We start from the raw sequence: 23,480 nt of genomic DNA, 5'->3' as shown, positions 1-23,480 counted from the left end.
CAGTTGCAGAAACCACACCTAGACCATATTCTCAGGGGCTCCAAACGAAACAGAAACCTCTCTGCACATCGATTTAAGCAGTCTTACCCTTACACTCAGGAACATGGGCTTCTGTGGATTGCTTTGACTTCCTGTGGTGCTTTTGGTCCAATTCTGCTCATTGACCTGTTTGAGATGCCCAAATGCCCCATGTGCATAAGCATGGTACTAAACCTGCTGAAGCTTTCTCAGTTTTGGTGAAAGGCATGGTTTGTGTGACTGCAGATGAGTAGAGCAGGTAGGGTGGCTCCTGCCAGGCTGCTACTTAAGATGAGCAAGTGAAAAGCTGCTGTGTGAGAGATGTTTGGGTAGAATCAAGGTCATGGGGGCAAGGCATGAAACACCATCCATTGGGGAGCAATTACAACTCAGCAGCTAAGCCAAGGTAGTGCAGGCTGGAAGGATGTGAGTGTCCCCTTGCTGGCTTTTCTCTCACCCTTGCTGTTTTGGGGTCTGCTTCGTACTTATGTCAGTTTAAACCCTTGTGTATCCATACGGATGTGCTTTCCATGTTTTTCAAAACAATGTTGTCTTACAATATTTCCAACTCCCACTTGAGCAAACGCATTCTGAGAAGGAAAAGCAGGAAAATCTATTGCTGTCACCATGCAAACAGTGTCATTTCTCAGGCATGCACAAAATATGACCTTTTCCATTTAGTTCCCGCTTGCTTTGCCGCTCATCTGAAGTATGAAGTGTGGTGAACGCTTGTGTTCCAATTTTAGACTGAAAGAGGAAAAGGGCTTTTAAAAAGCCTCCTTTCTGAATAACTAAACCCATAGTCTTCTTTAAATTGAACTTTTATCAGCAGGTTCTTGCTTTTCATATTATGCTGGTTTTTTGCATCGCATGCTGGAATGAAATCTGCACAGTCTACACTTGCCATGAAGAAAGCCTTGACAGAGGACAAGTCCTCAGACTGATCTGCAGTCCCTCTTCTCATTTTAGGAAGATCTCACTAAAGTATCTGTACAGTGTTTAGGAATTGGATTCATTCATTTTCATGCTACTTTAATTTTAGGTTGGCCTTGGTGACAAGAACTGTGGTGTTTATACAAGTCTCTGTTGGATGCTGAGTAGGGGAGATGATGTGTGTTAAAAGTAAGAACCTCCCTTTAATTAATTTCCACTCCATCAAGCCCCTAAGGGCTGTGATGACTGCTGGCATGCTGCCATGCCTGTAGGCTCTCCCTGCTGTTCAGGCCTTCCCTTTGAACACAAGCTCCTGACTCCTCCTCCTGGCCATGACCCAGTGGAGGGTATTCCTGTGGGACTGTTTCTCTGCCAGGGAAGGGAGGGGAAACACAACAGAGCTGAGCACAGTTTTGTCCAATCCTGGCACCTGGGCTGGTCAGCTGCTGGTGCTGTGCTTCTCACTGCTCTTCTCTCCTACACAGATACAGTTCTTAACTTTCTCCTTCCCCTACCTCTTTCTTCCATTTTCACTGATCTTAACTTCTCCATTATTCTTCCCCTCATTTCTGTTCTGTCCTTCCAACATGTTCCCCCATTTCTACCGAGCTGACCTGCCCATGACTCACCCTGCCCATGTTGTAATTGTCTATGGCTCTGATGCAATGCAGCCTGTATTTAAGTGCTTGATTATTGCTCAAAAGCTGAATAATTAATCATTTGGTAATCAAGCTTAGATTGGTTCCCTAATAAGGCAGCTGGATTAGTCAAATGTGGGGACAAATAAATGTCACAGACCTGTTTCTTACTGCAATATCTATGTCAAAAGAAGTTCTCCTTTGCCTTGAAAACTGACCATAACTGCTTTTCCTATCCATTCATATTTAAATTGGATCATGAGAAACAAATAGATACTTTACATCTTCCAATAAGAAATAAATTAAATATGTATTTTTTTTAACAGTGGTAGAGGAGCAAGGCGCTTGGGAAATGGTAGGCCCAGAGCTGAAGGTACCTAGAATCTGAATCTTCTAGAAAGGGATGATGAGGAGGCTGCTATGATTTAATCTCAGCCCAGGTTCAGTTTTATTACAACTCGTACTCTCTTTTGAAGTTCTTGCCAAGCCCTACTTTTTACCCAGAGATAGCTATGTACACATTTAAGTGGAGCTGCATAGCAGAAAGTCACTCAGGAAGCAAAGCAACTGCTCCCCTGAGGAATTTTTGTCTGGTGTCAGGTGCTTCTCAAGATTTATCTGTTATCTTGGGAGTATTTTCAGAGCCATTAGTCTGTCAGGTTTCCTAAGGACCTTTCAAGCACCATTCTACACATCCTAAACTGTTTATGGGATGTTTATGGCCATCAGTGCAGGAGAAGTATCTTTTGCTATAATGATAGTGTTATTGCCATTGCTTCAAATTGCTTGAAGGAGCCACAGATCAAAAACTGTTGCTGCCTGCCAGCCTAGTATCTAAGGTGGTGGTAAATTAGTTCAACATCACAGTGGATTTTCTGCTGTATCCTGACTTATGTCAGTGCAAAGATACTCTCTATGAGGAGTCCACTGTGTGGGAGTACAGATCTTGAGCCTATTGTGGATCTTGAATTGACTGCCCTTTAGATGAGGGCATGGTCAATTCAGAGTGTGTTCAAAAATAAATGTAAAAATGAGTTTGTTTACTTGTTAAAATAATTACTGACTTAAATATGGTGAAGCGCTAGGGAAAGCTGCTGCTTGATATTTGTCTGATTTTTAAAATTCTGTGCTAAAGCAGGACAATACTAATACTTTTACACTGGCTTCTTTAAATGTGTTTATATTCTAAACTGCAGTCCTTGCCCAAAATCATCAGCTGGAAAATTTGCCAAAGATGATCTGATTAGTGTCAGAAGGGAAAAAAACAAATGTTGAGTTATAGAACTTTAAATTTCAGAGTATATAAACCAAATAACAGAAGTTCTTATGTTAGAATAGGCCATATTTTCAAACACAACAAAAGCACCATTAAATGTAAACAAAATCAAGTGGGACAATATTTCCAGGAGGAGGGACTTATTTATTTGCCTGAAGGTATGTTAGGATTGCAGCTTATTGGTGGCAGCCACATGAAAAATGCCAAAAAAACAACAAACCTCACAACACTCTTCAGTTCAGGTCAAAAATTAAACTTGCTGCAGCTGCCAGTCTGCTTTCTAAATGGGCTTTCTTCACATTGATCTTTATGCACAGATTTTCTGTTTTCCCATCAGTTTTACAAAACTAAGTCTTTTCCTCAGAATAATATCAGTATTTCCTGGTTTATATGGTATGATAATTTGGATAGCTTGGTATTTCTTGCAAAACCTTATTTCAATTTTGAGAAAATTGCTGAAGCAAACCTATCCTCTCAGATCTCATTCAGATTCCTGACTCCCTGTGCTCTTGGACAAACTTGAATTCTTCAATTGGTTCCTTATTAGCTCAAGAAACATGAAATGTTCACTTGTCCAAGCCTCTTCCCTAAGTATTTTTTTAATCTTGCTTCATCATATTTGAAGCTTTTAAAAAGAGGGACATCACACTGTATTTACAGACTGCAGTCAGAACTGGTTCCAGATCTTTCACAGGCAAGTGGGTAAAGGCAAATGCCGTATATGCAAGTGTGCACAGCAATTTGTCTGGTATTTCTTAATCTCACCTCAATATATAATTATGTAATTAGTCCAATTAATTTGGCCAATTTTACTGATTTTTGAATGCTACAAAGTAAACTGCATACTAAATTGCATTAATTTAACTGCTGTTACATCAAATGCAGCTGTAATGCCCTTTACCACTGCTGAACACTTACCACCCTTTGGTTTTCACTAGGATGAGACTGACTGGAATCTGCTACTTTTATGTCTCTCCTTTATAAGGTAGACCCAGTTTAGGAAAAATAGGAGGAGAAAAAAAAACTTTATATGAAGGATCTGAATACAGATACAAATGAGAGTTGTGCAGAAGAATTCTCAGCAGAGTGAACTATGCCTGTGTATATGCAGTAGGTTGGATGGATGTCCTCATTTCACATTTGCTTTTGAACACAGCAGTAGTTTAACTTTTGGGGCAAGAATCCTGTTACTCGGTGCTTTTTCCTCATCAAACTGTGTTTCTGTGGAGGGAGCCGAGGCATATCTTGAAAACTCAGGACAGCAGAGAATGCAAGGCTTGTTTTCCATAGGGCAAATACTGTATGCAACACCTACCGTGTGAAGGCACACAAAACCTGTACAAACCTACTCCCTCTCCAGGAGACAACCATTTCTTGTGTTGAGTCACAGCCTGCAAAGTCAGGGTTTAGGTGCCCTAGGGCAGACTGAGGTGCTGGATATTGCTCTTGTAGAACACTTAAGACTGTTTGTTCCAAATCCTTGTCGCTACCTTTGATTCAGTGTTTTTTTCTGAATGATTTGCCTGTGGGAGAACATTTTGTCTGGAAATACTGTGAGTAACCATGAGAAATGCCTCACAAAGGAGGAGGAGATAGTCATCAGGTGATCTCCAGACAATTTCCTTAAGCATCATTACATTTTTATGCATGTAAGAAGCCTTTATTCTTGTTTTAATTAGCAAAACTCTCAATTTGTTGCTGTCTGCAGTGTGCATGTCAGTGGTGGCAGATGGCACCATTACTTTGGTGCTAGAGCTAGAGTTCAGGGAGATTTGAAGAGCAAAGGTTTAGCCTGCTGCCATAAGATGTAAGAGCACTTTCAGATATGCACCCAACTATTTCTGTGTAGGTGTATGTTTTCCTGGTCAATAAGCAGATACATTCCTGCTCCCATCCACTGAGTGACTGACTGACTGGGTGTCTACAGATGCCTGAAATTCAAAGAACTCTTGCACCAGTATGAATTTTGCACAGATGACTTCACAAATCTTAGGGCAGCAGCTCCCAAATTTTACTAAACTTCTTATCTGTTGTGGAATTTAATCTAGGGCTCAGTTATAGAAGCTGCTGTGAAAGGCCATTATGCAGAGAAAATGAAAAAATGCTAATTAACCCTTGGTAAGCCTGCCAGCAAACTTTTCAGAGCACAGAAAGAGAAACAAAAGTGTCCAAAGGTTCATGATTTCACCAGCATTTGTTAATGCAGCAGATAGAGTTACAAAGTGTGTAGCTCAGGATTTCTAGGGTGTCTCTACTCCCTGTGTTTTTGTGGTAATGGCACTGCAACTGCACATTTACTGTACACACATCCTGTACACATAAAGCTCCACTGGGAGGTTTGTGGAGCGAGCACTGAAGAAAAGCATAGGAAGAACTTTCCTGCATTGTTTCTTGTGCTGCTTTCATACAAGGTAAAAGCATTGCATCACTCCATCATCAACAATATTCAAAGAGTGATGCAATGCTTTTAACTTGTATGGTAGATCTGCTGTTAGAACATCTTGTTCTAGAATGTGAATGGCTCTGCACCCTTTACGTGACTAATTATGCTTTGTCTTTTTAATTTGTCTTAGTTCATCACTATAGAAAATGCCACATAAAAATATACTTTCCTTATATTCTCAACTTTGTTTCAGGACAGAAGTGAGTATGCATACATGTGAATATGTGTGTAATTAAGTATGAAAAGCCTTTGCAGAGCTTACATCAGGTCATCTGAATTCTTAATCTCACCTTTGGTTTCTACCCTGCTTCCTGAGAACTGCAGTGAAAGAGAAATAAGCTATACCACGTGGTCAACTGGCTTAAGCTCTTATAGCGAAAAGGCTTCCAAAGTCAGTCATCCCTAGCTGAAAATATCCCTGTTCCACTGCTTCTTATTCTTCTCTGTGGATTTTTCCCAGTGTTTTCTACGCTTGAGCACTACTGAAGGCTTCAACTGCCACTTGGATTACAGCTGTGTTTGAGTGTTTATCATTCCAGTCACTGCAAACAGGAAAGACCAAACCTACAAAATTTGTACCCTAGAAAAATTTGGTAGCTTGCTGGCTGGGCTTATTAAGTGATGTGAAAGCTTATCAAGCAACATTGCTTCATTAATAGAAGTCACCTTGTGAATTGGTTGTGCCTTTTCCCCAAACTAAAGCCATTATTCTTCATTCTAGATGTGAAAAGTCATAGCCCATGTAACCAAACACAAGCCTAATCCATGAAATGAAGACATTGATTTCCTACCCAGTCTTCAAACTCAAGATCTGTTTCACTTGAACTAAGGCTAATTTAATGAACAGAAATAACAAATACCTTTAAAAGCTGAAAAGAGGTTATTTAAACTAAAAGACATAAAATAAATGGGGTACAATAGCCTGAAGGGTACTTTTGGAAGGGTTGGTAGGGCTTATTCTTAGGAACAATTATTTTCTCGTACCTTTTTTGATCCTTTTGGTTTTTTCCTTTGCTATATCAACTGACTTTTTCTCATCACTTTTCCTCTCTGAAGACCTTTCAGGTTGCAAAGGAGTGTCTTTCCTGACCCTTCTCTCCAATTTGGCTTTCTAAAACCAGGGTGAAGGCTGAGGTGTGGTCTTTGAGATGAAATTATCCAGAGAAGCTGAGATCAGCACTCATTTGGTTATCTTTAGGTACACAAAGGCTGTACTGAACTGATAAGGAGTAAAAGCCCAGCTGTATGACAGCAGGTTAGGCATTTCAGATTGTCTGAATGTTTGGTTCCGGTCTCCTGTGAGAGCATCAGCAATGACATTTTGGCTGTCTCACATCAAAACTCTCACAGCCTTAACTAAAGCCAGAAATTAAGTGCATTTCTGCTCACAAAACATACAGGTACCTCTTCAACTGCTTCTCTTTTTGCCAGCATTTCCAGTAGAGCTTTGGCTATAAGAACCCATGCTACTCACTTGGCTTGATTTTGGGCCAGTCTGCTGCTTCTATCCTGTGGTCTTCATACTTCTTGCCCGAATAGGCAAAGAGGTAGCGGCTGATCTCTGCTCGTCCCCGCAGGTTGAAGTAGGTGAGCTTGTACTGTGGCATGCTGGACCCTGCTGGGAGGGGAGACAGAGCTGCTTTAGAGAGGGCTAACTCAACTCCTTTTTTACAGAACCACTCTCTTTGCTTGGTTTTGACAGACATGCTTTTACAATGCAGAGGAAATATTACACCAAGCCCTGGTGCATTGCACCTTGCAATTGGTGCATTGCTCACACGTTTTTGTTCTGCATTTATCAGCCACAGCACATGCAGACGTGGACAAAGACAGCTAAACCTGCTGTTCCTCCTTTTGTGACTCGAGAAAGGTGGCTTGATTTTATTTTTTTTTCCAGGTGTAATAGGAACTTTCATCTTCCATTTGTTTCTCTTGTGATTCCAAACTCAGGTCGTCTATAAAGTGATTTTTATTCCTTTTTTTTTCCACGTATATTCTTCTGTACCAGAAGGTAGCTATCTTGAGCAGCAATTTTGTTCAGGCCTGCCCTGCTCAGCCCCTACTGCTTATGGAGACCTTCATCCAAGACCAAATAATGAGAATTACCAAACTCTTGTGATTTTTTGCATCAATTATTACCCAAGTTGTGTAAGCAATCACCCAGAATTATTTTAGAAGAAAAATTTGCTATGGAAACCAGGCTATAGTGTTGTTTTGAGAAAATCATCATTGAATTTTCAGGTTTTGTAAAGAAGCCAAAAGAAATCTTGAAATAACTAAGTTTTCATGTAATTTGTTTTTTTCCTTTCAGTTCTAGTCAGGAGTCACTTTACAGGTCTTGTTTCCCAGGGCAACGGGCAACAAAAGAAAGTATTTGAGAGTTTGAATGTATAGCAAGGATGGTACAGGAAAGGTGAACAGATAAGGTTGCTTTAAACAAAAGGTAAGCAGTTACAGCACTTTAGTAAGAGAGCTCAGCTGAGATTTGAATGTGCTGGGGAAAGGATAGTAAAACAACCATCTGCCTCCTCACCCAAAGCAAAACACTTTCTCATCTTTGCCATGAAGTAGACATTGTATTTACAATTCTTTTATATGCATCACATTCAGAGTGTTTGTAAGAAAGCCCGGAACAAAGATCACCTGCACTAGTACAGAAAGGGAACTATATTTTTCTTTTTTTCATGAGTAAGTACTACCACATAATCTCACAATAGAACAATCCCCTGTTTAGTCACCTTGCCTTGAAAACGTGCTTGAGGAGATACATCATCAGCTTTCGCTTTATACGGAGAAGCTCTTCGCTCAGAAACAGAAAAGCTTACACTCAACTCACACTGAAAAGGGCAAACTGCTTTTGCCACTTGTTCCTCTAAAGTCACATGTACCTTCTGTCTTCAGAGCAGCAAAAGCAAAAAGAAAACAATGAGCACGTTAGAGACTGCTTAATTCATTGTAAAAGTCATCTGCTGCCCTACAGCACACAGCAGGCTCAGAAGTGAATTATTAGCAAATGGAGATTCACATTATTAGTGAATGGAGACTCATCATGTCAGATGGCCTAGCAGAGAAACAGGAACAGAGCTGGAAAATTACCAATGGAGATATCTACAAGTGCTTCCAAACAGAGATTCCATTACAATTAAGTCAAGTGTGCTCCTTTGCAAGGTATAAAAGACAGAGGCTCCAGGTGAAGAGTTGCATCAGGATGTGATTAGTATTTTTAAATGTGTTAATTAAGGGAAAAGGTGTTTGTCTGCTGCTTGGCAAACCAGCTCACAGATCACAGGTGCAACAACTTCTTTCTCTAAGGAGAGAAATTTTGACAAACTCAGCTTTTTCAAGCAATTTTTAGGTAAGTGGCAGAGCTTGGCTACTCCATTTTCAAATTTTGTATCCAGATTTATTACTTGGTACACTCTATGGCATATATAACTATATACTATTATATACTATGAATTTGGGTTATGTGTCTAGAAAGTTAATGTAAGAAGAGAGAATGAGATCATAGCAGGATTTTTTTCCCTTATCTCCCTGTTACTGATTTGGCGTTGTCATTCAAGAGCTAGGAATGCATTTTTAAAAGAGCATATGTTATCTGAGATTTATGACAGCGATACAGGAGCCAAAGTCAAAAAAACCCCAAACCTTGAGTCTTAATTTTCAGGTTTTTAGAGAAAAGCAAATGCTACTGATTTAGTCTGATTTCCTGATTTAGTGTAATTCTGTTTCCCTGCTTTAGGAGTGTCCATAGAGTTTTTTCCATAAACACTTACTGCAGTCCCAGTGCCCTGGACTTGCTACACCACTCACACATGGCTCCTGTTTCCTGGCTGCCTCTCGCCCACTCAGCCCTGTGTTAGCAAATAGCTGGTGGCAGCTGGAAGGCATTTAAAAGCATAAGCATAGTAGATTTTTAAGGTGCAGTCCTGAGGGAGTAGACAGCTACATAGAGAGAGGGCTGGAGATGGCTGAGGCCTGAACATTCCGGTGGGTGAGTGTGTTGGGAGAGCCTGATTCTTACACTGGGAGCTCTCTGCACACAAAGGCATGTCCAGTCAAGAGCAGTGAAGTGATGTAAAGAATTGGGAATTTTGGCTGATGATTAGCAAGTCTCTCTGCCTGCTGTGATAGACAGTGGAATAGTTTGGTCTGTCAAGGAAGCAGTGGAAACTATTGTTTGAGTTGTCTAAAGCAAAGCTAAACAAATTTCAAATGAACACTCCATAAGGAGTAATCAAGTATTTGTAGTGGTGATGCACTTCTAAGCTTATGATTTTTTTCCCATCCATGAACAAAAATATAAACAAAACTAAAGCCAACTCCACAAGGATTTTACCAAAAATACTTGACATTTTAAAAGCCTTTACCGGTTTACTGTAAGCATGTTTTCATAAATATTTGTAGGTTTTATTTTTTATTTATATTTACTGTGAAATGTCAGGAGTAGTGCTTCCTAAACAATTATAGATAAGTTTCTAAATTAAAGAAAGGGTTGTGCTCAGAACAGCTTTTTGCCAAACATACAAAGTAAGCTGTTAGGGCTTTTTTCCTTGTCTTCCTTTTTCTCATTTCCCCAGTGTGTTTTATAAGGGAGGAGATCATGAAGGACAAATTAAAACAATTTAAACCATCCTGAATTACCAAATTATTGAAAAGTGTCATTTCTAGGGGAAAAAGATCTATTTGGTGTCTTTGAGTTGGTTTTTGGGGTGAAGATGTTTGGGACTTTTTTGGAGATGGAGAGGGGAAAAATCTTTAAAACTATTTAAAATTGTTTCTCTTTTTTTAGGTTAGTCATGGCCTAAAAATACTAAAATATGGTAGTGGTGAGTGGACCTGAGTGCCCAGTCTTGCAGGCATTTAGCCACCTTCTTAATGCTATTAAATCTGTTCAGGTGAGTTCATTGCAAAGCCAGGTGTGTGTAAAAGCAGGAGGGGGTGATTTACCTTCCACCAATAAACCTGCCACCTAAGCAGTATTTTTTCAATTTCTGTTCTGATGAATACATGACTGGGACAGCCCTGTACACCTGCCCTGTCCTTTTATGCTGACAGTACTTCTGAGAGGAAAGCTCATGTCTTCACAAACAATTTCATGGGTGAAGGTGTGGGTGTTACCGTCTTGGAAATGGGTCTTAATGCCTCTACCAACTCTGGGCTGCAGGCTGGTTGCAGAGCCCAGGCAGCTTGGCTGCTGGAACAGACAAGGGTCTGCACAGCCTGAGCTTCTGAACTCTGGGGCAAAATAGTAGTTGCAAGGGGGGATATGTGGTAGGTGGTTCGGGAAGGCTCTACCTTCCTAGTGCCTCAGCCAGTGGGGAAAAGAAGAGGGCAACATGTGGCCGGGAGTCCGGGACAAAAGGAGGCCGTGCCCTCTGAAACATGGAGAGAGAAAACCCCGTGGGTATGTGCCCCAGTGGAATCTCTCCCTTTGTTAGAATAAAGTTGCAGGACTCCTCTTTCTCCTTTTTGAACATAAACCTCTAGCATTTGTGGATTTTCCTGACACTTCAGTCCCAGTTTCATTGCATACAGCTTTCAAAGTCATGAACTCAACAGCTTTAAATTTACTATTAAATTAGCTTTAAAAGTTGTTGACCCGCTTAGCTGATTTTCCAGCTTTCCTCTGTGACTTTCTGAAAGCCAGCTTAACTGGCTTTAACATACCTTTAAACAGAAGATTAATGGATCTCATGATTAAATTCAACTTGGAGCCACTCAGTGACAAAATCAAACAGGAAATCTGAGAGAATGTCAAATATGTGTAAAGTTGGCATCCGCCATTATACTCATAGGTCAAAAAATCATGGTACAGTTACAAGTATCTAAATATTTTATCACAGATTTTAATTTATTTAAATCTGTTTGTGGCTTTATGGAGATACTGTACTTCCTGATGAACTTGGGATGCTTTTATTCCCGTTGAAGCAGGACTGAGCAATTGATTTGAAAACTTCAAGCAAGATTAGAGTTGAAAAATAGACCCCAGGAAGGAGAAGGGGAACCTGCAGGTCTTTGTCTGCAATATGTAATTGTCCTCTCTTCAACTGCAACCAGAGCATGACAACGATTCAGGAGTGATGATTGGACACCTCTTAATTTTATTATAAGATTAAGCTTTTATAACAATTCAGAGTGTTTGAGTTGCTGGAGGTCATTATATATTCCATTTTCATTAATTTGCAGGATAAAAGTATAACAACAAATCAGTTTTCACTCACATAAACCTACAGGTATCTCTCTGCCAAGAAGAATCTTGCTTTATGATGTGTGAATTGAAGTTTATGTCCTCCCTAAGCACTATTCTACTCAAAGGTGAGAAGCTTTATGGACTTTTTTCTTTGGTTTTATTTTTTTCTAGTGCTGTTTTCAAAGCATTTGCTGTTTCTTTAGGACATTTTTCTGCAAAGTTAACCTGAAAATCAAGTAAGTTTTGAATCAGATGCAAACCCAGCAACCTGATTTGGATGTTCTACAGGGGTGGATGGGGCACTGCAATTTCCCCCAATTCTGATATTTACTCATGTATTTCTGCTAAGTGTGCAGTCTGAAGTCTTAAAATTAGTGTTAGCCAAATGTTTCCCATTAATAGCAACACTGGTATTTCTGAGGGAGGACTCTTCTTTGTCTTCCTTACTCCCAGTGACAGGGCCAAACAGTACTCATATCAGCTAGGATACTCAAATTAGAAAAGGAAAGGTGAGAAGCTGCATAGATCTATGTATATACAGACAAAAGAATCTTTGCACGTTAAAGGAGCAATCTTTCTTAGGCTGTCATCTCAGGAGTGACCTGACTTCTCCAATTATGAAGCATGGATTTTTGGTTCTGTTCCTTTGGGGTTGAGGAGAGTTGTGTTACTTATGGAGTACAAAGAAAAAATCTTTAACCAGGGAAGAGACTTTGTCTTGTTTCGCCTGAGAAACATTAGGAATAGTAAGTTCAATTTTGCCCCTCTTTGCTTATTGTCCTTGTCATATATGTGAATACCTCATCCCCGTGACTGGAGAGCTGAGCATTAAAGCAGCTTTCTCCCTCCTAAGTTTTAAAATGATGTTTTAACTGTCCAAGTGAGTCTTTTGTGTTTATTTGTTTAAATGTTCACATTTCAGAGGAAGGAACCAGAGAGACAAGATTAAAATAGTTACTGTAAAAGGCAAGTAAAGAAAAGCTTCATAGCTGTAACTTTACAAACTGCACAATGTAGGAAAGATAAAAAATGTCCATATGCTGTATTTCTTCCTTTTTTATTTAACCAACATTAACAGTCAGAAAGTTTTGGGGAAAGGCATAATTATTTGCATTATCCTGTTTGAGCAGTGCTGAAAAGACAAAAACCATCTGAGAAGCAGCCTTGCCCTGCCTGTGGGTGTGCTGCTGCTCTCCTCCTGGTTACTGATCAAATTGGTTGCTGCAGGAATGTCTTCAATTTTTTTACCTTGAATGAAAAAAATATTACAGATTTAAGAGATATTTTTCAGCCTTTGAAGACTAAGAATAGTACTGATTTAATTATTTTGGATTTTTTTTTTCCTGCAAAAGATGTCTTTATTAGTTCTTTTTTATAGCAAAGAGAATAAGACAGTTTCTGCCCATCCTTTTGGGGAGAAGGATTAGAGAATATTGGCAGATTGATGGAAGACTGCAAGTCTTCCAGTGGAAGATTTCCACAGCAGTCTGTTTTGACAGAAAATCAAATTAAAAACTCTAAGTAATTTGCTGTCAGCTCTCAGTCTGACATAAGCTCTCTTTCTGAAAATTGATGGTCTCTTTTCCCACTTTGGTCCAGTTATAGATAATAAACATATGAAATTGATAGCTTATATTTCTAAGCCAGATAGCAATCTGGATCTTGGAAAGAAAAGAGAAAAATAAAAATTTGTCCACCCTCTTCTGTTTAATACAGAAATCATCTGAAGTAAATGTTTATGGGATTTTATGTATGGTCAAGTTTTGAAATAACAAATTCCAACTATAATGGATACTTCTTAGCACGATTTTCAAGGTTAGATACCTGGATCACTTAGAGCATAATACAAATTTAAATTCTTTTTTAGAAGCATTTGCATGTGCATGCACCTTCTGTGTTGCTTATTTGTTACCTGTGGGGGAAATCAGCATCCTAAAATGAGAAGGTTTTAAGGCACTACTGTTAGAGTATAGAGAAGCACTAATGGTTATAACTATTTCAAGTGACCTGATGAGTAAAACACTACTGTCTGAGCAAAGCCTGATCTATCAATATGTGGGCTTTAAAAAGAAAGGAGCTGTAGGAGACCTTAAAGCAATTATCTCTCCAAGGAAGCTTTAGGCCTGATTTGCTGATGTGGAAAATCAGAACTCAAAAAAAAAAATCCTTCTAGAACACAGGAAAAAAAAAAACACTTGGTTTTTTGCCGATTTTTTTTTTTTTTTTAGAAAAATAACCACAATGTATCAGTAAATGAGGAAGATAAGAAAGATATGAAAGGTTGTTTGTTTTTTTTTAAGTGGGAGTCCAGTGTGAATGGGCAGTGAATGGGTGTCCACTCTCAAGACTTGTTGAAGGAGAATGCCAGACCCCATTGGGTTTCCCTGAGCTGAGTTTGTGATTGCCCCTCAGGCAACTACAATCAAACTGATCATAATTAATTCAAATATCTGAAGTTCACCCTGTTTGTTTGAACTGGAGTGAATGTGGGAAGATGTCAGCAAGATTAAGGAGGCAGGGAAATGGTGATGGACAGGGCTTTGTTTAGCCACCTCAGCAGCGTGTCCTCAGTCTGCCTGGCTTGCCACACCCTTCCCTTTACGCCTGAGCATCTGTGGTGACTGTTTTCTGTCTGATCCTCAAGCTTTGGATTTGCATCACCTTGGTCTCAGTTTTACATAGACAACTTTTGAATTTTTTTTGTGCAGCCTCTTTTAGATCAATAAATTGCACACCCAAGACCATGAAATACTGGTAAATAAATTTGCAAGATATCTCAGCAAAGATGCAGACAAAGGAGTGGTTAGGATCTTTTCTCAGGAAAAACTACTTTAGTCTTTTATTTCCACATCAGATGTTTAAAGAATTCCCAAAAGCATTTTGTGGTAGAACAAAAGCCTAAATAATCTTAAAGCTTGCCAACCCCATGTCATTGCTGTAAAATTCATGCCTTGCATCTCTCTCTGCACTCTTCAGATGAATCAGCATGACCTCATAATATTCCTACAAAGCTCAGAGCTCAGTTGTGAGCAACATAGCTCAGTATTTTTTAGTTGGCTCTCCAAAGGCAGATGCTTTTTTCTAGGATGAATGATGTCCATTTTTTTACCTCTCAAGCCTGTCCAGCACAAAAATTTGTAAAACAACTGTTTTGGTCCCCTAACATCTTTCCTTGGATGCGAAAAAGTGTGGGTTTTTTTTTTTTTTTTCTATCCCAGCCGTGTATGGGTGTGTGTGTAAGTGCAAGGAGGAGAACAAGCATCAAATCCTTCCCCCTGCTTCTCTAAACTACTTTGCTCTTGACCTGTTGCATATCATCAATCTAATGTATAATTTACTAAAAACACCCCAAAATTATAGGTATGAAAGAATTAGATGGGGTTTTAAGCACTGTATATGACCCCTGTAGCAAGTACAGATTTGACTGGGAAAGGTTTTTATTCACTTTGCAGAGTTCTCCAGTACCACCCACTCCATGTCCTGGTCACAAATTCCTGGCATCCTCCTGCTCTGCCCTGCAGTACCTGGCACAGACCACAGTGCCTGGGAGGCACCAGTACATTGGGCTGGGGCACAGATCTCAAGTATTTTCAGATATTTTGAATTTCTTTTCTTAGCCAGAGTGAGCCTGAGGAGACCCAGAACCTTGATAAAGTGCTCTTCAGGCATTGCCAGTCTCCTTGAGAGGATCAGCAGTGCCAAATGTAGACCTACAGTTCTGAGCAACACGCAGTCAGAAGCCTGGGGACCCCAAATTTGGCCATAAATGAGAAGCGTGCAGTTTGAGACAGTCACAAACTGCTCAGTACGTAAAACCCTAACCTGTGTGCTCCTACATTTAGGTAGAAAGTACTTTCTGAGAGGCAGTTTGCAGCCAGTTTCTCTCAGAAACTTTTTGTCACACATCAACTAAACTAAGCCTGTGAGACAGCTCCAACCTTTGTTTGCCTTCCCTCTTTGCATCTGCTACAAATACAATGCATAGTACACTTTGCCTGGTATCACTGAACGCCCTTGTTTTCTCCCTTTTTCCATCTCATGCTTATTCTTTACTAAGTCATTACAGCAATATTTTTAGTTACTTCTAAAGAGATTCAAAACTAGGTGTTTCAGTTTTTCTCAGTTCATTGTTGTAGCTTGTTTTCTGGGAGTTTTAGCAGATTGCCTTGAGATTAAACAAGGCTCTTCAAAGTGGTGGCACTTTGAAATGTATATGTGGGATATGGCTAATTTTTTCCCCCTTTTTTTTCTCTCATGCTTCTTGGACTAACTGTAAAAAGGGTAAAAAAAATCACCTGTTTGAGATTTGCAGCAAATATGATATGCTAGCCCAATGCCAGCCTCATCAGTGGCTCCTGGCCAGTGTAATTACTTTCTGGTGAGATTTTGATCAAGGATGTTTTGAAAATGAGCACTAGCTTCAACTACTTCTGCTTTCCAGCTGCTCAGGAGAAGGTGGGACAGACAGCAATGAGAAATGTTATGAGCAAACATAATAGCTTAGAGCAGCAGAGCATGTTGGACAGTAGCACAGGAGCATGCTGCACTGGCTAACATGCTTGCTCGTGCAGGAACCCAGAAGTCTTTTAAGAATTACTTTGTGTATATTTTCAGTTTAAAATTTAGAGAGCTTCCATCTTATTTCTATACAAATAGATTTGACTGTGTGCCTGGGCTTGTGTGTGTCTGCAGCAAGGAATAATTTACACAATGTGCACGTTTTTAGGGAGAGGTGGATTCTGTTTTAGATTAAATAAAACAGAAGAAGGAACAAAAGTAAACTTAAAAAAGACCTCTGTGTCTTTTTTCTTTACAAACGTTGCAAGTTTTGAGTATAAAAGTACTTGTGTTTACAAACAGTTGTAAGGAGTACAGAAGCCCAGGAAAGATACTTTTATAGCTATGGTTTGTCTGCTTGGATAGTCTGAAACGAACAGGGAACAACAGACTGCTTTTAACAGAGGAAATGTGTGTGGGAGGATTATGTATATAGGAAAATGACAGCAGTTAGAATGAAAGAAAAAAATCCTCAATGACTATGTAGAGTATCATTTTGAAGTAAAAGACAAATAACAAAAAACCCTTCAACTTTGATAAGGAGAAAAATTGAGTGAGTGGAGTCAGATGTAGGAGATTTTTACTCTATAGAATGACTATGGGAATTAGGACCAGAGTATGTTAATCCATTGGTTTAGAACACAGGAATTTGAAAAATGAACAGAATGGTGCACAAAAATGACCTAGAATAATTGGTTGGTGCTGCTTAAAATTCATCTAATTTCTCTGACATTAGCCTAGATTTAGCTTGGTTATGTAAGTGAAGGCATTTTAGTCAGCCTTTACATCTAATGGAATATTGGTTTGAAATGGGTTTTCATCTACTGAAAACTCTGCAGAATTCCCAGAGCCTCCTCACTCTGATTTCTTGGCAAGTACCTGACACGTAGCCTGATTATCGAAGTAGCTCAGCACTGACTGAGCAAAGATGAGGAGCAGGGGCTTGGCTCTACAACAAGACTGTTTGCCTCTGGAAAAGCAGCTCACAATTTTGAGTGGAGTCTGGTTTTAGCGGTGCACGTGGTCGCACAGATGTCCTAAGCGCAGAGGCAGAGTTTAAAGATGCCTGTAAGTAGCAGAGAAGGCGCATAGATGGGGTGCCGCCGTATAGAGCGCTCCTCTCTGCCGGCAGCACCAGCCAGAGAAGCCAGGCTGAATAAACCGAACAAATCTCTGAAAATTCAACACTCTCAGGACGTGCCCTACACGCAGCATAACTTGGCAGACTGACCTCGCACAGAGCCACTGCAGCGGTAGCCTAGGGAGGCAGAGTAGGATCAGAAGAAGCAAGGGGAAAGAGAGGAGCCGGGCTGCAGCGGCAGCGCAGCTGGAACAGAACTCACTCCGGAGCGGCGGTACGCGGTCCCTCCCTCGGAGCGCGGCAGTCCCGGCGAGCGCCGACCCGCCAAGGCTGCGGCGCTCGGGCACGGGCTATTAACGCGCAAACCGCCCCTCCCATCGCCGCCCGCTTGCCTCTCCTCCTCCCCCGCCTCGCACGCACACGGTATCTGCCTCACTCCTGATAACGAGCGAGTTTGCTGACTTGGGCTAGCGGGGCATACCGAGTGCTGGAATTTCTTGGCTTTCGCTCAAAGCACATTTAAAGTGATAAAGTGCCATTTGAATCGATATTATTGTAATAATAATAAGGCAGGCGTTGAGGAGTCAGATGACGGGTGTTTTTTCTACATGTAAAATGTGGAACAAGCCAAGTAATGTCTTTTTTAGATTGTTTCTAAATAATGTGAAGCCCACACTATTTGATCTATTTATAGATACCCCAAACAGTTGCAGAGACACCCCAAAACATTCCAGCGCCTAAAAACCCAGAACAAAACCACTCCAAAACGCTCCACCACCAGCACCAAAAACAAAAAAAAAAAAAAAAAAAGCCAGCTCCTAAGCCTTTTACATAAAGAACCAAGTATGATTTAAGTTGGTGGTTTTGGTTGGTTTTCGTGGGTGTTTCTTGTTATCGGTGAAGAAGGATTTGTGCAAACTGTGTCCATGAGTAATGCACATTTGTAGCTATGGCTGTCATGCTGCTGCTTCTCATCTATAGTGGATGTTGTGCTTTTCTGTTTGTTTTTCTTTCTCCTTTTCATTGTACTTCGGCCTTAGCAAAGTCCATTCGCTGTTGGTCTGCTTTGCTTTCCTCTGAGCGAGGGACCAGAATGCAGCAGAATTAGAGCAAAGTTTTCTGATGCTGTAGTGTGATGTGTACCACACAAATCTGCTCTGAGGCTTTCTTCACTTTGTGTCAATAAACAGTTGTGTGTGTGTTCCCTGCAGGTGCAAGGAGTGGTGCTAACCAAAGCACTCTGTCCTGGCATGAGGTGATAGATCACACTCTTAATTATTTGCTGCAAGTCAACTCATTTTCATGTAATTCATGTTTTTCCCTGATGTAAATAGCTGAGTTTTCACAAACCAACAGCCTTTACAGGTAAGAAAAAAATTATAAATAAAACCCCAAAATGCCTTCTGATTGGGACTGATGTAGACTGATAAGCCAAATTGCTGAGGCTTACCTTGGTGGTGGCACTTCCATGCTTTTAGATTTGCCTTGGCTGCAGATTTATGCTTTAATGTTCCTTTTCTCCAGAATGTCACCTTGGAGATGGTGGTTTCGAGTGCAACCCAAAAAGAAAGTTTAAAGTGCTCTAATACCATATTTCATCAGTTTTTTATTGTTGACTTGTGAATAAAGCAGCCTGTGTGGGTTAAAACAGTTCCTTCAGTTGCAGAGAAGTGATTTGAGACTTTTTCCTCATTTCATTAACAGAAAACTGAAGGAATGTTTATGGTTCTAAAGCAAATGGAATTTGATACAAACTTACTTTATAAGCGTTTGCAATTTTTGAGCAACTAGGAACTTTTATTTATTTTAGTTTAGAGCAGAGAGTGGAACACAGCAGCATGTTGTGGGATCTGGTTCTCAGCATTCTCAAAGGGAAGCAGAAGGTATTATTCTCCAGGAAGTGTTTTCAATAGACAGCAGTTTACTTCTACCCTGGCAGGGTTACCAGCAAAAACACAGTAAAGCATTAGTAAGCACACTGGTAATCTAACCTTTGATTTCTCTGTGAGCCATTTAATGAGTTAAAACTGTACCTTCACTCCAAAAGTTCCATTCATTGAGTTGGTATGAAACCCAATTACTCTTTTGTGCTACAATTATACCTTTAATAACTGACAAGGTACTGAAAACCCCTTTTCCCTTTTGCTGTAGGAAATCTTTAATGTAGATCAGGGAGAAAAGATTTCCAACCTGTGACAGGAGTGTTAAAAAATGTGCTGGGACCACATTTTTCACTTCCTGTTTTGAATGGGTAACTGAGTCCCTGTCCAGTGGAAGTTGCACTCAGGCCATGCATCACGGGCAGGCATTATTCCCTCCCCTCACTGCTGTTCTGAGCACCTTAGGGTGTGACAGGAGCGTGGGTATGCAGTCAGTGGGATTTACAGTGGTACCTATCACTCAAGCTGAGTACAACTCTTTACATGATCAGAAAGTAGGCTCTCCTAAAGAAAAAGTAATTCTTCTTTCCACCAGATTTGGCTCAAAGCATGTGAGTTATCAAATAAATTCTTCTGCTTTCTAAAATGGGAAGTGATTTGTGCATACAATTTCAAAATAATGAAGTTAGTAGTGCACTGACCTGATCTAACCTTGTTTTCATTTGCTGATGATTTCTTATAGATTAAGCTCTCCCTTTCTGTTGCCCTTTTGGCCTGCAGCTGCTGATGACGACATGAAAAACTGGCTGAACTGAAGCAGTCAGGCTGGGACTCTGTATCCATCTGTTACATGAGGCTCCTTGCCTAAAGCGTCTTTCACCTCAGTCCAACTTCTGGAAACTTCAGAGATGGGAGAGCAAACCAGTCAAGATCGTGATGTATTAAATGAAGCATGTATAAAACCTGGGTGCAGATACATCCATTCATGTCCAACACCTTTCCTGGGAACGGCAGCAGGGGCACTTTGATGGCAGGAGCTGCAGTCAGCTGTCAGCAGTTGACCTCTTGCCCATTTGTCTTTTGGTCATGGAGCAACATAAAGGTTTCTCATGGTCAGCTGAGCCCCATGACCAGCTCTGTGGGTGTATACCAGGCAATTGTGTGGAGTCATCAAGTCAGTGAAAGGATATTTTTTATGTGTCTTATACAGGGAAGTGAGGACATTAAGTCAACGACACATTTCTTTTCTTGGTCAGCATGGGGGCTCTCCTTGTGGTTTGAAAGCCCTAGATAAATAAAAAGCAGAGGAACTCACATGGATTAAATTTAAATCCAAGATTGATTTCAGCAGATGTCCCTTTCAGGGCATTCACAGGCTATTAGGAGATCAGTGCCCTCCAGGCAGATCTCCTGCCCCATGACTCCTATGTGTTTGAGGGATCCATCTGCCTCTTGACTTGTGGCCAGAACTTCCCTGCCTCATCTGTCCCAGCTGCTGCTCCACCTTGTGCCTGGGAACTGATAGTTAAGCAGAAGGTTTGAAACAAAATGTAGCGTCTCATGAAGTTGCCCGTATTCTGTTGAATGTCTCTGGTGAGATAGCTTGCTTACTGCATGTGCCAAGAGAAACAGCCATGATTCCTGACATCTTGCTTTGGGAACAGTAAGAGGCCAGCTCCCCAGAGCTGAAATGGGAGTAAGCACGTCGCCACAGTTTGTGGTTTTTTTGTCACCACAAAAAAGCCACGTCGCTTTTTCCCTGCTGGGAAGGAAATTCCAACCATTTTTTATGGTGAGTCGACTTTTGCACTTCACAAAACACGGCCATCCTATCAAGACTGGTAACCTGCAGTTAGTGCACCTGCTTATGTGTTCAAGAGAATAAATCCACTCAAGTCAGAAGTCTCATTGTAAACTTAAATATGGTCATCATGTTCATGTCCTTAGTAGTTTTCTCACCTACCTCTGCCTTGTTTGTTTTTTTTTTTTTTTTTAACTACAGTGCTGTGCTACTGTTAGAGACTTGAGCAAACTAACATTTAGTATAAGATACAGGAAGTGAACAATTACAAATTTTGTCATTTTTAAGCCACTTAAGGAGGGATATATATATAGTGCATTTGAAAACACCATCTGTGTCAATATAAGCATGTTTCTACATGTGTGGCTTGCCCTGCTCATGCAAATTCCATTACATTTTTTATGATATTTTGTTAAAAATATACCGAAAAGTCGCAAATGCATTTAAACGAAATTATCCATTCTTAATCAAATATCCTTCCAGTGTTACTGTAGCTCTAGTAAAAGGCCATGCTTAATGATCAATGAGATCATTACACGAGCAATAATGAGATTTGCTTTTGAAGTAGAGCAGCTTAGAGAAGCAATCAACTACAGACAAGCCTGCAATTTTGGGGTTTTAAGTTTAGCTGATAACTTTTTTTTCCTCTGCTTCTGGCAGCAGGGAGCTTTTGTGTATACAGTGAAAAGCATCAGCTGAAAGATTCATCTTCAAGTTACTACATGGAGAGCCATCAGGAGCTGTCTGGTAGACACACTTCTTCATGTTCAGAAGTGGTCTCTTTATTCCTAAGTAGAAAGGTTCACAGCTACAGGTGTTTTTTTAATGTGAAAGACCCTGATCCAAAGTCCAGTGAAGCTGGCATGAGGACTTGTGGGCTCTCATCTCAGGGGCTAGTTTTGCCATTGGGAATTTGGGCAGGATCATAATGGCTCATTTAGTTGGGGCATTTGGAATTGCCTTTTCTAGTGTGTTTGCCTCAGCCCTGAGCTAGCTGGCAAACTATTTGCTTGATCTTAGCACTTCTATTTGTGAGAAACTGGACAAGGCTTAAAATGCCAGTTTCCCTATAGAATGCATTTATCTCAGTAGCTTTTCTGCCTTAGCAGAAGACACTCTTCCCAGCTCATAGGGAGTTACATGCATACCTGACAAATAAGTAAAAATTCTTGATGAATAGCCAGAGAACTCATCTATTCAGAAGATGCAATTCAGCACAGACGCTGAAGGGAGGTCCTTGGTATGTCAGCTGATGGCTGACCCCCTACCCGTTTGAGGTCTCTATACTGAAGCTTTGTTTCCCATTACATCCTGCAGAAACTTGTCATGGAAATGAAAAACCACATGGCCAAGTCAGAGCCGATCAGCTGCTTTTCTAATTTCAATTAACATTTTGTTATCTCTCTTTAAAAGGGAAGGAAAAGTTAAGAAATAAATAACTGTACAAATTGCAGAAGATAAGAGAGCTTTGTTCCTCATTTTGTTCATGTGGTCAAAGTATTGATGAAAGCTGGGGATGCTGTCTGCTTACTTGGATAGATAAATCATGAGGTTTCACCCCCTTGTGGGCCCTTGCAATTGTATCACATTGCATGAACAGCTACGTAAAAGAATCAGATGTGCTTTATGAGCAGGAGAATAATCTGTGATTCAAAGAAGTAGGTCAATGCAATTAGTGAAATGTTAAGACTCATAATGTAATGTAACATGTGCTGTCTGCCTGAATCCATCCACATCAGTTTCAGCAGGGATAACATTAGACAAATGTGTTACTTAACAAGCAAATGAAAGCTTTTAAAGGGAAGCCTTCTTAAAAACATGAAGCCCGTTCATCTCATGTACAAGTACTGCACGGTCCCACTCGGAAGCCCCCAGGGAGCCCTGAGCAGGCACAGGACCTGTTTACAGATATGCCCTTAGAGGGATGAAGGAGGAGAAATCATCCACTTCAACATTTTGAAATTTGAGACTTCTTAAAAAAGCCTCAATCTTTTCATGCCATCCTTTGTGATTTAACAGAATGAATTATTAGATATCACAATTGCTTTCAAGGAAATTAAAATGAATTAACGAGAAAGTGGTTTAAAAACTTGGTTGGGTTCGGTTGTTTTTGGTTGGTTTGGTTTTGTTTGTGATTTTTTTTTTTCTCTTAGTTCTTTTGGGGGGAATCTTTGGGGGATTTTTTTTGGTTTGTTGTTGTTGCTTGTTTTTTTTTTTTTTTCTTTTCTGAATTATTGCTGTAAGAGAAGTCTTCTGTTCCAGAAGTATGTAAAGTAAGTGGGACAAAAGGATCCATGTCTAAGCCTTAATGCTGTTGCCCCATGGCTCCAGCAATGACTTTCTAGCACCAACTGCTCTAATCACAATGGAAACCAGTACTGGTTGGTAAATCCAGCATAAATTCACTAAGGGAATGCTTGTATTTTTGTCCAGATGACAGAACATAGCCAGCCCACCCTTGAAACTCACTGTGTCCCCAGTGTATTGGTATGGTGAAGGAGGTTAGAGGAAATATAATATATATTTTTAAAAAATACTGAAAATACCAGATGACAAATTAACTTACTTAGCTAAAACACTGGATTATTTGATTAAGGAGAAATTTTAAGGAAGAATTAACACCAATGGACTGAGGTAGTTCTTGGAACTTATTGCAGAGA

The 23,480-nt window shown here is 40.2% G+C and overlaps 1 protein-coding gene across 2 annotated transcripts in view; it reads right to left on the bottom strand.

The window, feature by feature from the left end:
* The window catches only part of HPGDS (hematopoietic prostaglandin D synthase), a 28,497-nt gene extending 11,101 nt beyond the window's left edge, over positions 1-17,396 (bottom strand). The window contains exons 1-2 of one of the 2 annotated variants that reach the window (XM_068187564.1): positions 17,290-17,396; positions 6,783-6,923 (exon numbers count right to left, since the gene is read on the bottom strand). In XM_068187564.1, the coding sequence (XP_068043665.1) occupies positions 6,783-6,915 (133 nt within the window). In that variant the 5' untranslated portion in view covers positions 6,916-6,923; positions 17,290-17,396. Of the gene's footprint in view, positions 1-6,782; positions 6,927-17,289 lie in introns of both variants that reach the window. The other variant, XM_068187563.1, reaches the window with a different exon arrangement.
* Between the last annotated feature and the right edge of the window lie 6,084 nt (positions 17,397-23,480).

The sequence above is a fragment of the Anomalospiza imberbis genome, chromosome 4, assembly GCF_031753505.1.
Source record: "Anomalospiza imberbis isolate Cuckoo-Finch-1a 21T00152 chromosome 4, ASM3175350v1, whole genome shotgun sequence".
NCBI lineage: Eukaryota > Metazoa > Chordata > Aves > Passeriformes > Viduidae > Anomalospiza > Anomalospiza imberbis.
This window is presented reverse-complemented; position numbering and strand designations above follow the sequence as displayed.